Source organism: Salmo salar, chromosome ssa22, assembly GCF_905237065.1.
Source record: "Salmo salar chromosome ssa22, Ssal_v3.1, whole genome shotgun sequence".
Classification (NCBI taxonomy): Eukaryota; Metazoa; Chordata; class Actinopteri; order Salmoniformes; family Salmonidae; genus Salmo; species Salmo salar.
Genome location: NC_059463.1, coordinates 41,525,001 through 41,539,687, shown reverse-complemented (window position 1 = coordinate 41,539,687; position 14,687 = coordinate 41,525,001). Strand labels below are relative to the sequence as shown.

The window sequence follows — 14,687 nt, the reverse complement described above, 5'->3', positions numbered from 1 at the left end:
AGGTGTGTTAGTGATGGACTGGACCAAAAGCCTGCACACACCATGGCTCTCCAGATTGGTCCTCTTAATTTATTGATACGTTGATTGATTGTGTCTTACATCCTCATCCCCCAGAGGGCAATAGCTATTCAGGAAGTAGGTAACACTCCCCCCTCCTCTCTCTCTCTCTCTCTCTGTGTGTGTGTGTGTGTGTGTGTGTGTGTGTGTGTGTGTGTGTGTGTGTGTGTGTGTGTGTGTGTGTGTGTGTGTGTGTGTGTGTGTGTGTGTGTGTATGTCAGGTACTGGACATCTCTCAGTAACCTGGTGGTATCCCTGCTAAACTCCACAAAGTCCATTGCCTGCCTGCTCCTCCTCCTCTTCCTCTTCATCGTCATCTTCTCTCTGCTGGGCATGCAGGTGTTTGGGGGAAAATTCAACTTCCCCAATCAGCCCAAACCCCGCAGCACCTTCGACAGCTTCCCCCAGGCCCTCATCAGTGTCTTCCAGGTAGGGAGGAATACACATACAATCATCATTATAACACAATTAGCACACTAAATGTGGGAAAGATCATATGACCATCTGGAGGCGCATATGAGGCTGTATGATATGACCATCTGGAGGCGCATATGAAGCTGTATGATATGACCATCTGGAGGCGCATATGAAGCTGCATGATATGTAAATGTTGGACATTAGTGCTTGCTTTTTGTTTGATTCCCTCTGGAAAAGGCTAATAATTTCCCTCTCTCTCTCTCTCTCTCTCTCTGTCTGTCTGTCTGTCTCTCTCTCTCTCTCTCTCTCTCTCTCTCTGTCTCTCTCTCTCTCTCTCTCTCTCTCTCTCTCTCTCTCTCTGACTGTCTCTCTCTTTCTCTCTCACTCTGTCTCTCTGATAGATCCTGACGGGGGAGGACTGGAACGCTGTGATGTATGACGGCATCATGGCGCATGGCGGTCCCACAATGCCCGGGATCCTCGTCAGCATATACTTCATCATCCTCTTTGTCTGCGGAAACTGTATCCTCTGTGTGTGTGTGTGTGTGTGTGTGTGTGTGTGTGTGTGTGTGTGTGTGTGTGTGTGTGTGTGTGTGTGTGTGTGTGTGTGTGTGTGTGTGTGTGTGTGTGTGTGTGTGCTGTGTGTCTGTGTTGAGTCTGCACACATGAATTGCTAGTCTAAACTAAAACCAACCAAACTCAGTCCAACCCCTCTATCAGACAGAAATCAGACTGACCTACTGTCCTTGGGTAAATAAGTGTCTCTTACATTGCCTACCGTAATTACCTTTGACCCTTAGCCCTCAGACATCCTGCTGAATGTGTTCCTGGCCATTGCCGTGGACAACCTGGCAGAGGCCGAGAGTCTGACCATGGCCCAGAAGGAGAAGTCTGAGGAGAAGAAACGGAAGAAGCTGCTCAGGGCTAACATGCCTGACAAGGCAACAGAGGAGAAGGCACTCCTGGCCAAGAAGTTGGCAGCAGAGAGGGCTAAAATAGAGGGCATCCCTACTACAGCCAAGGTCAGGGCCCATAAGATTATAATAGAATGATTATTATAAGGACATGGAGAACCTGATCCTAGATCAGTGCTCCTACTCTGAGATGCTCTATGAATACAGGCCCAGATATTTCACTCTGTCAGCTATTGTCCACAGACAGACCTGCCCCACGGTGGACATCAGTGTAGCCAGGGGGTTTACAACCCATGCTCCCTCTAATAAAAATGTTGTTTATGTCACAGCTGAAAGTAGACGAGTTTGAGTCCAACGTGAATGAGATCAAGGACCCCTTCCCCCCTGCTGACTTCCCTGGTATATCCCATTATCTCACACACCTCTGGGCACATTCATGCAATGGAATCTGTATCTAACAGAATTCAGAATTTAGAACATGTCACGTTCTTCTGTTCTTTCTGTCGTCCAGGCGATGATGAGGAGGAAGAGCCTGATATCCCTGACGCCCCAAGGCCCCGACCAATGGCAGACCTGCAGCTGAAGGAGGAGGTGGTACCAATTCCAGAGGCCAGCTCCTTCTACATCTTCAGCCCTGAGAACAAGTAATGATCATGATGATTATAATGGTGATGATGATTATGGTGATGAAGGTGATGATGATTATGATGGTGATGATTATGTTGATAATGGTGATGATGATTATGATGGTGATGATGATTATGATGGTGATGATGATTATGATGGTGATGATGATTATGATGGTGATGATTATGTTGATAATGGTGATGATGATTATGATGGTGATGATGATTATGATGGTGTTGATGATTATGATGGTGATGATGATTATGATGGTGTTGATGATTATGATGATGATAATTATGATGGTGATGATGATGATGATGATGATTATGATGATGGTGATGATGATTATGATGGTGATGATGATTGTGATGATGGTGATGATGATTATGATGATGGTGATGATGATTATGATGATGGTGATGATGATTATGATGATGATTATGATGGTGATGATGATTATGATGATGATTATGATGGTGATGATGATGGTGAAGATTATGTTGATGATGGTGATGATGATTATGATGCTGGTGATGATGATTATGATGGTGATGATGATGGTAATGATTATGTTGATGATGGTGATGATGATTATGATGGTGTTGATGATGATGGTGATGATGATTATGATGGTGATGATGATTATGGTGATGAAGGTGATGATGATTATGATGATGGTGATGATTATGATGGTGATGATGGTGATGATTATGTTGATGATGGTGATGATGATTATGATGGTGTTGATGATGATGGTGATGATGATTATGATGGTGATGATGATTATGGTGATGAAGGTGATGATGATTATGATGGTGATGATGATTATGATGGTGATGAAGGTGATGATGATTATGATGGTGATGATGATTATGATGATTATGATGGTGTTGATGATGATGGTGATGATGATTATGATGGTGATGATGATTATGGTGATGAAGGTGATGATGATTATGATGGTGATGATGATTATGATGGTGATGATGATTATGTTGGTGATGATGATTATGATGATTATGTTGGTGATGATGAGGATGGTGATGATGATTATGATGGTGTTGATGATTATGATGATGGTGAGGATGGTGATGATTATGTTGATGATGGTGATGATTATGTTGATGATGGTGATGATGATTATGATGGTGTTGATGATTATGATGATGGTGAGGATGGTGATGATTATGTTGATGATGGTGATGATTATGTTAATGATGGTGATGATGATTATGTTGGTGATGATTATGTTGATGATGGTGATGATGACGATGATGATGAATGGATTATGATGTTGGTATTATGTGGTTATTTTAGCCTCCTATCTTGACTGTCAGTCACTCTGTATAGAAGTCTGCAGCCTGTGATGTAAACTGTCCCCCTCCAGGTTCCGCAAGCTGTGCCACCGCATCATCAACGCCACCACCTTCACCAACACCATCCTCCTCTTCATCCTCCTCAGCAGCATCTCCCTAGCCGCCGAGGACCCCATCGACCCCATGTCCTTCAGGAACCAGGTGCCCACAGATATGCCTGCTGTATCATTCACCCCCTTATCTCAAAGGGAAAATCCATTTTTTTCAGTAAAGAAAGCAGAAAGGGATATACTTTTGACAACACAACTGACACAAAGGGGTTTCTCTACTTTATTGCTCTGTATTGTATGAGCAAAGTTAATAAAGCACCACTGTCTTAGTGTACACAGACTGCCTTACCTAGACTATAAGGAGGTCTACACTAGAGATTCTGCTGAAGGACTCTGGTGCACTGATACTGCTCTGAAATTATGTTGTCCTGTCTCTCCTGTGTAGGTGCTGGCCTCCGCTGACGTCGTCTTCACCTCAGTATTCACTGTGGAAGTTGTCCTCAAGGTAACCGGGCACTGCTGTCTTTTCCACTACTAGTATAGTTGTACTGGTTGGAAAAAATCACTTTTGTAAATGGATCATGTCTTACATGAAAAAGTACATTTACATTACCAAGTACATTAATGGGTTAACCTTTTACTGGAGTGGGTTAAATCAGGCTCACACAGAGTGTTTCTTGGTAGTCTTAAACAAATCTACTGAAACAAAAATATACACCTCATACACATGGTTATGGGCTTTAAAGAGAGAAGACCCCTGGACCATGTCAGATATACAGTTTAAATGTATTCAATGTTGAGTTTGCATCTCAATATTATACGTTATATACATAGAACAAACTGTTTGGCATACAAACACCGGATTTTCATCGTAAAAAATAAATACATCTTTATTAATTATGAAATTATGAAAAATATGAATAACATTCCACCCATGAGGCCAAAGAGGGTGCTTTTGGTCATTGACCCCAGGACAGGGCTACACACTTAAATTGTTAATGTGACAAACTCTCTTGACAATATGTTACATCCACTTTTGCAGCACATTATTTATTTGTTATCATGCACTGCAGCAGAGTTCTACAGTATATGTTTTCACATCAGTAGCTGTGGTTCATGTAGGTTCATGGTTTGTTGCTTTGAGAGGGTTTATGTGTCAACCAATCTCATCATGTCAGTATCCATGCTCCTCTTCCCTAGATGACCGTATATGGAGCCATAATGCACCCTGGCTCCTTCTGCCGGAACTCCTTTAATATTCTGGATCTGATAGTTGTCACCGTATCCCTCCTCTCCATGCTCATGGAGTAAGTAGTCCCTGGGAATGTAAAATGTCATTGCACTGCTGTGTCACAACTGAATCTACAGTGCTCGATATAGCATTCAGCTATGAGTGTGTGTGTTTTTCTCCAGGTAGAAATACAGATTATAGACAAGCAAATGTTGTGCCTTCCATATCTAGGTCCAGTGCTATCTCTGTGGTGAAGATCCTCAGGGTGTTAAGGGTGCTGAGGCCCCTAAGGGCCATCAACAGGGCTGAGGGCCTCAAGGTGAGCTTACCAGTGTCACCCTGTCCCCTGTCACCCTGTCCTCCTTCCCCCTGTCCTCCTGTCTACCCCTCACTTATCCCCATCATAACTCAACTCCTCTACACCTCTACTCTACTCCTCTATACCTCTACTCCTCTACTCTACTCTACTCCTCTATACCTCTACTCCTCTAGTCTACTCCTCTATACCTCTACTCCTCACCTCTACTCCTCTATACCTCTACTCCTCACCTCTACTCCTCTATACCTCTACTCCTCACCTCTACTCTACTCCTCTATACCTCTACTCCTCTACTCTACTCTACTCCTCTATACCTCTACTCCTCTAGTCTACTCCTCTATACCTCTACTCCTCACCTCTACTCCTCTATACCTCTACTCCTCACCTCTACTCTACTCCTCTATACCTCTACTCCTCACCTCTACTCCTCTATACCTCTACTCCTCTACACCTCTACACCTCACCTCACCTCTACTCCTCTATACCTCTACTCCTCACCTCACCTCTACTCCTCTATACCTCTACTCCTCACCTCTACTCTACTCCTCTATACCTCTACTCCTCACCTCTACTCCTCTATACCTCTACTCCTCTACACCTCTACACCTCACCTCTACTCTACTCCTCTATACCTCTACTCTACTCCTCTATACCTCTACTCTACTCCTCAATACCTCTACTCTACTCCTCTATACCTCTACTCTACTCCTATATACCTCTACTCCTCTATACCTCTACTCCTCTATACCACTACTGTACTCCTCTATACCTCTACTCCTCTATACCTCTACTCTACTCCTCTATACCTCTACTCTACTCCTCTATACCCTACTCTACTCCTCAATACCTCTACTCTACTCCTCTATACCTCTACTCCTCACCTCTACTCCTCTATACATCTACTCTACTCCTGTATACCTCTACTCCTCTACACCTCTACTCCTCTATACCTCTACTCTACTCCTCTATACCTCTACTCTACTCCTCTATACCTCTACTCTACTCCTCTACACCTCTACTCCTCTACTCTACTCTACTCCTCTATACCTCTACTCCTCTATACCTCTACTCTACTCCTCTATACCTCTACTCTACTCCTCTATATCTCTACTCTACTCCTCTATACCTCTACTCCTCTATACCTCTACTCTACTCCTCTATACCTCTACTCTACTCCTCTATACCTCTACTCTACTCCTATATACCTCTACTCTACTCCTATATACCTCTACTCCTCTATACCTCTACTCCTCACCTCTACTCTACTCCTCTATACCTCTACTCCTCAATACCTCTACTCCTCTATACCTCTACTCCTCACCTCTACTCTACTCCTCTATACCTCTACTCCTCACCTCTACTCCTCACCTCTACTCCTCTATTCCTCTACTATACTCCTCTATACCTCTACTCCTCACCTCTACTCTCTATACCTCTACTCCTCACCTCTACTCTACTCCTCTATACCTCTACTCCTCACCTCTACTCTACTCCTCTACACCTCTACTCCTCACCTCTACTCCTCTATACCTCTACTCTTCACCTCTACTCCTCACCTCTACTCTACTCCTCTATACCTCTACTCCTCTATACCTCTACTCCTCTATACCTCTACTCCTCTATACCTCTACTCCTCACCTCTACTCCTCACCTCTACTCTACTCCTCTACACCTCTACTCCTCACCTCTACTCCTCTACTGCTCTACACCTCTACTCATCTACACCTCTACTCTTCTATACCTCTACTCCTCTATACCTCTACTCCTTTATACCTCTACTCCTCTTCTCCTCTACTCCTCTATACCTCTACTCCTCTATACCTCTACTCCTCTACACCTCTACTCCTCTATACCTCTACTCCTCAACTCTACTCCTCTATACCTCTACTCCTCACCTCTACTCCTCTATACCTCTACTCCTCTACACCTCTACTCCTCTATACCTCTACTCCTCAACTCTACTCCTCTATACCTCTACTCCTCACCTCTACTCCTCTATACCTCTACTCCTCTACACCTCTACTCCTCTATACCTCTACTCCTCAACTCTACTCCTCTATACCTCTACTCCTCACCTCTACTCCTCTATACCTCTACTCCTCACCTCTACTCCTCTATACCTCTACTCCTCTATTCCTAGACTCCTCAACTCTACTCCTCTATACCTCTACTCCTCTATTCCTAGACTCCTCAACTCTACTCCTCTATACCTCTACTCCTCTATACCTCTACTCCTCTATACCTCTACTCCTCTATACCTCTACTCCTCTACACCTCTACTCTTCTACTCCGCTGACACTGTACTCACATTCAAAATGGTATTTTACATGTTCCCATTACTTAATGCAATAGTTAGAGCAACCCAGCCGCCCCATGTTTTTCTAGTTCTGGTCGTGGAGAACGATCTGACATGCTGGTTTCTGCTGTCTCTTATGATCTAGCATGTGGTCCAGTGTGTTTTTGTGGCCATCAAAACCATTGGCAACATCGTGCTGGTCACCATGCTGTTAGACTTCATGTTCGCCTGCATTGGAGTCCAGCTCTTTAAGGTAAGCTCTAGATAGTTCTGTACATGTATGGTGGCTTTTGAACCATATGATGAAAACAGAATTCCACACACCATCAAAGCTAATATTATCACTCATGTATTGTGTGTGTTCATCCCTGAAGGGCCAATTCTACTCCTGCACAGATCCTGACAAAATGACAGAGGAGGAGTGTAGGTAAGAGACCAGTGATATTGTCCTCACACACAACATTCCATGACGGTTCACAATGAGTCATTACATGACGGTACAGAATGGATCATTACATGACGGTACAGAATGGATCATTACATGATGGTACAGAATGGATCATTACATGACGGTACAGAATGGGTCATTACATGACGGTACAGAATGGGCCATTACAGGACGGTACAGAATGGATCATTACATGACGGTACAGAATGGATCATTACATGACGGTACAGAATGGGTCATTACATGACGGTACAGAATGGGCCATTACAGGACGGTACAGAATGGATCATTACATGACGGTACAGAATGGGATCATTACATGACGGTACAGAATGGAGTCATTACATGACGGTACAGAATGGGAACATTACAGGACGGTACAGAATGGGCCATTACATGACGGTACAGAATGGATCATTACATGACGGTACAGAATGGGACATTACATGACGGTACAGAATGGGTCATTACATGACGGTACAGAATGGATCATTACATGACGGTACAGAATGGGGCATTACATGACGGTACAGAATGGGCCATTACAGGACGGTAGAGAATGGATCATTACATGACGGTACAGAATGGGACATTACATGACGGTACAGAATGAGTCATTACATGACGGTACAGAATGGGAACTTACAGGACGGTACAGAATGGGACATTACATGACGGTACAGAATGGGTCTTACATGACGGTACAGAATGGATCATTACATGACGGTACAGAATGGGACATTACATGACGGTACAGAATGGGACATTACATGACGGTACAGAATGAGTCATTACATGACGGTACAGAATGGGACATTACATGACGGTACAGAATGGGTCATTACATAACGGTACAGAATGGATCATTACATGACGGTACAGAATGGGACATTACATGACGGTACAGAATGGGACATTACATGACGGTACAGAATGGGTCATTACATGACGGTACAGAATGGATCATTACATGACGGTACAGAATGGGACATTACATGACGGTACAGAATGGGTCATTACATGACGGTACAGAATGGATCATTACATGACGGTACAGAATGGGACATTACATGACGGTACAGAATGGATCATTACATGACGGTACAGAATGGGACATTACATGACGGTACAGAATGGGGCATTACATAACGGTACAGAATGGATCATTACATGACGGTACAGAATGGGACATTACATGACGGTACAGAATGAGTCATTACATGACGGTACAGAATGGATCATTACATGACGGTACAGAATGGGTCATTACATGACGGTACAGAATTGGCATTAATGACGGTACAGAATGGGTCATTACATGACGGTACAGAATGAGTCATTACATGACGGTACAGAATGGATCATTACATGACGGTACAGAATGGGACATTACATGACGGTACAGAATGAGTCATTACATGACGGTACAGAATGGATCATTACATGACGGTACAGAATGGATCATTACATGACGGTACAGAATTGGCATTAATGACGGTACAGAATGGGACATTACATGACGGTACAGAATGAGTCATTACATGACGGTACAGAATGGATCATTACATGACGGTACAGAATTGGCATTAATGACGGTACAGAATGGGACATTACATGACGGTACAGAATGGTTCATTACATGACGGTACAGAATGGGACATTACATGACGGTACAGAATGGGTCATTACATGACGGTACAGAATGGGACATTACGACGAGATGATTAATGACGGTACAGAATGAGTCATTACATAACGGTACAGAATGGGGCATTACATGACGGTACAGAATGGGACATTACATGACGGGTACAGAATGGGACATTACATGACGGTACAGAATGGGACATTACATGACGGTACAGAATGAGTCATTACATGACGGTACAGAATGGGACATTACATGACGGTACAGAATGGATCATTACATGACGGTACAGAATGGGACTTTACCTGACGGTACAGAATGAGTCATTACATGACGGTACAGAATGGGCCATTACATGACGGTACAGAATGGATCATTACATGACGGTACAGAATGGGACATTACCTGACGGTACAGAATGAGTCATTACATGACGGTACAGAATGGATCATTACATGACGGTACAGAATGGATCATTACATGAGGGTACAGAATGAGTCATTACATGACGGTACAGAATGGATCATTACATGACGGTACAGAATGGATCATTACATGACGGTACAGAATGGGTCATTACATGACGGTACAGAATGGGACATTACATGACGGTACAGAATGGGACATTACATGACGGTACAGAATGGGAAATTACATGACGGTACAGAATGGGACATTACATGACGGTACAGAATGAGTCATTACATGACGGTACAGAATGGGTCATTACATGACGGTACAGAATGGGACATTACATGACCGTACAGAATGAGTCATTACATGACGGTACAGAATGGGACATTACATGACGGTACAGAATGGGACATTACATGACGGTACAGAATGGATCATTACATGACGGTACAGAATGGGACATTACATGACGGTACAGAATGGGACATTACATGACGGTACAGAATGGATCATTACATGACGGTACAGAATGGGACATTACATGACGGTACAGAATGGGCCATTACATGACGGTACAGAATGAGTCATTACATGACGGTACAGAATGGGACATTACATGACGGTACAGAATGGGCCATTACATGACGGTACAGAATTGGCATTAATGACGGTACAGAATGGGACATTACATGACGGTACAGAATGGGACATTACATGACGGTACAGAATGGCCCATTACATGACGGTACAGAATGGATCATTACATGACGGTACAGAATGGATCATTACATGACGGTACAGAATTGGCATTACATGACGGTACAGAATGAGTCATTACATGACGGTACAGAATGGTTCATTACATGACGGTACAGAATGGGTCATTACATGACGGTACAGAATGGGACATTACATGACGGTACAGAATGAGTCATTACATGACGGTACAGAATGGATCATTACATGACGGTACAGAATGGGCCATTACATGACGGTACAGAATGAGTCATTACATGACGGTACAGAATGGATCATTACATGACGGTACAGAATGGATTATTACATGACGGTACAGAATGGGTCATTACATGACGGTACAGAATGGGCCATTACATGACGGTACAGAATGGATCATTACATGACGGTACAGAATGGGTCATTACATGACGGTACAGAATGGGCCATTACAGGACGGTACAGAATGGATCATTACATGACGGTACAGAATGGATCATTACATGACGGTACAGAATGGGTCATTACATGACGGTACAGAATGGGCCATTACAGGACGGTACAGAATGGATCATTACATGACGGTACAGAATGGGACATTACATGACGGTACAGAATGAGTCATTACATGACGGTACAGAATGGATCATTACATGACGGTACAGAATGAGTCATTACATGACGGTACAGAATGGGAACTTACAGGACGGTACAGAATGGGACATTACATGACGGTACAAATGGGTAAGCGTAAAGAATGGATCATTACATGACGGTACAGAATGGGACATTACATGACGGTACAGAATGGGACATTACATAACGGTACAGAATGAGTCATTACATGACGGTACAGAATGGGACATTACATGACGGTACAGAATGGGACATTACATGACGGTACAGAATGGATCATTACATGACGGTACAGAATGGGTCATTACATGACGGTACAGAATGGGCATTACATGACGGTAGAATGGGCATTACATGACGGTACAGAATGGGACATTACATGACGGTACAGAATGGATCATTACATGACGGTACAGAATGGGACATTACATGACGGTACAGAATGGATCATTACATGACGGTACAGAATGGGACATTACATGACGGTACAGAATGGGACATTACATAACGGTACAGAATGGGTCATTACATGACGGTACAGAATGGGACATTACATGACGGTACAGAATGGGTCATTACATGACGGTACAGAATGGATCATTACATGACGGTACAGAATGGATCATTACATGACGGTACAGAATTGGCATTAATGACGGTACAGAATGGGACATTACATGACGGTACAGAATGAGTCATTACATGACGGTACAGAATGGATCATTACATGACGGTACAGAATGGGACATTACATGACGGTACAGAATGAGTCATTACATGACGGTACAGAATGGATCATTACATGACGGTACAGAATGGATCATTACATGACGGTACAGAATTGGCATTAATGACGGTACAGAATGGATCATTACATGACGGTACAGAATGGTTCATTACATGACGGTACAGAATGGGCCATTACATGACGGTACAGAATTGGAATTATTGACGGTACAGAATGGGACATTACATGACGGTCCAGAATGGATCATTACATGACAATACAGAATGGGACATTACATGACGGTACAGAATGGGACATTACATGACGGTACAGAATGAGTCATTACATGACGGTACAGAATGGATCATTACATGACGGTACAGAATGGATCATTACATGACGGTACAGAATGGGACATTACCTGACTGTACAGAATGAGTCATTACATGACGGTACAGAATGGATCATTACATGACGGTACAGAATGGGCCATTACATGACGGTACAGAATGAGTCATTACATGACGGTACAGAATGGATCATTACATGACGGTACAGAATGGATCATTACCTGACGGTACAGAATGAGTCATTACATGACGGTACAGAATGGATCATTACATGACGGTACAGAATGGATCATTACATGACGGTACAGAATGGGACATTACATGACGGTACAGAATGGGGTATTACATGACGGTACAGAATGGATCATTACATGACGGTACAGAATGGGTCATTACATGACGGTACAGAATGGATCATTACATGACGGTACAGAATGGGACATTACATGACGGTACAGAATGGGACATTACATGACGGTACAGAATGGGTCATTACATGACGGTACAGAATGGATCATTACATGACGGTCCAGAATTGGGATTACATGACGGTACAGAATGAGTCATTACATGACGGTACAGAATGGGTCATTACATGACGGTACAGAATGGGACATTACATGACCGTACAGAATGAGTCATTACATGACGGTACAGAATGGGACATTACATGACGGTACAGAATGGGACATTACATGACGGTACAGAATGGATCATTACATGACGGTACAGAATGGGTCTTACATGACGGTACAGAATGGATCATTACATGACGGTACAGAATGGGACATTACATGACGGTACAGAATGGGACATTACATGACGGTACAGAATGGATCATTACATGACGGTACAGAATGGGACATTACATGACGGTACAGAATGGGCCATTACATGACGGTACAGAATGAGTCATTACATGACGGTACAGAATGGGACATTACATGACGGTACAGAATGGGCCATTACATGACGGTACAGAATTGGCATTAATGACGGTACAGAATGGGACATTACATGACGGTACAGAATGGGACATTACATGACGGTACAGAATGGATCATTACATGACGGTACAGAATGGGACATTACATGACGGTACAGAATGGGACATTACATAACGGTACAGAATGGATCATTACATGACGGTACAGAATGGGAACTTACAGGACGGTACAGAATGGGACATTACATGACGGTACAGAATGGGTCTTACATGACGTTAAAGAATGGATCATTACATGACGGTACAGAATGGGACATTACATGACGGTACAGAATGGGACATTACATAACGGTACAGAATGAGTCATTACATGACGGTACAGAATGGGACATTACATGACGGTACAAAATGGGTCATTACATAACGGTACAGAGTGGATCATTACATGACGGTACAGAATGGGACATTACATGACGGTACAGAATGGGACATTACATGACGGTACAGAATGGATCATTACATGACGGTACAGAATGGGTCTTACATGACGGTACAGAATGGATCATTACATGACGGTACAGAATGGGAAATTACATGACGGTACAGAATGGGGCATTACATAACGGTACAGAATGAGTCATTACATGACGGTACAGAATGGGACATTACATGACGGTACAGAATGGATCATTACATGACGGTACAGAATGGGACATTACATGACGGTACAGAATGGATCATTACATGACGGTACAGAATGGGACATTACATGACGGTACAGAATGGGACATTACATAACGGTACAGAATGGATCATTACATGACGGTACAGAATGGGACATTACATGACGGTACAGAATGAGTCATTACATGACGGTACAGAATGGATCATTACATGACGGTACAGAATGGATCATTACATGACGGTACAGAATTGGAATTAATGACGGTACAGAATGGGACATTACATGACGGTACAGAATGAGTCATTACATGACGGTACAGAATGGATCATTACATGACGGTACAGAATGGGACATTACATGACGGTACAGAATGAGTCATTACATGACGGTACAGAATGGATCATTACATGACGGTACAGAATGGATCATTACATGACGGTACAGAATTGGCATTAATGACGGTACAGAATGGGATTTACATGACGGTACAGAATGAGTCATTACATGACGGTACAGAATGGATCATTACATGACGGTACAGAATTGGCATTAATGACGGTACAGAATGGGACATTACATGACGGTACAGAATGGTTCATTACATGACGGTACAGAATGGGACATTACATGACGGTACAGAATTGGCATTAATGACGGTACAGAATGGGACATTACATGACGGTACAGAATGGGACATTACATGACGGTACAGAATTGGCATTAATGACGGTACAGAATGAGTCATTACATAACGGTACAGAATGGGACATTACATGACGGTACAGAATGGGACATTACATGACGGTACAGAATGGATCATTACATGACAATACAGAATGGGACATTACATGACGGTACAGAATGGGACATT

The 14,687-nt window shown here is 43.1% G+C and overlaps 1 protein-coding gene across 1 annotated transcript in view; it reads left to right on the top strand.

The window, feature by feature from the left end:
- Window positions 1–14,687, top strand: part of LOC106583479 (dihydropyridine-sensitive L-type skeletal muscle calcium channel subunit alpha-1) — a 56,837-nt gene that overhangs the window by 29,677 nt on the left and 12,473 nt on the right. The window contains exons 12-22 of the mRNA XM_014167709.2: window positions 279–486; window positions 876–996; window positions 1,282–1,496; window positions 1,718–1,787; window positions 1,900–2,032; window positions 3,403–3,532; window positions 3,827–3,886; window positions 4,582–4,688; window positions 4,844–4,931; window positions 7,373–7,480; window positions 7,602–7,654. Coding sequence (XP_014023184.1) covers window positions 279–486; window positions 876–996; window positions 1,282–1,496; window positions 1,718–1,787; window positions 1,900–2,032; window positions 3,403–3,532; window positions 3,827–3,886; window positions 4,582–4,688; window positions 4,844–4,931; window positions 7,373–7,480; window positions 7,602–7,654 — 1,293 coding nt within the window. The remainder of the gene's footprint in view (window positions 1–278; window positions 487–875; window positions 997–1,281; window positions 1,497–1,717; window positions 1,788–1,899; window positions 2,033–3,402; window positions 3,533–3,826; window positions 3,887–4,581; window positions 4,689–4,843; window positions 4,932–7,372; window positions 7,481–7,601; window positions 7,655–14,687) is intronic.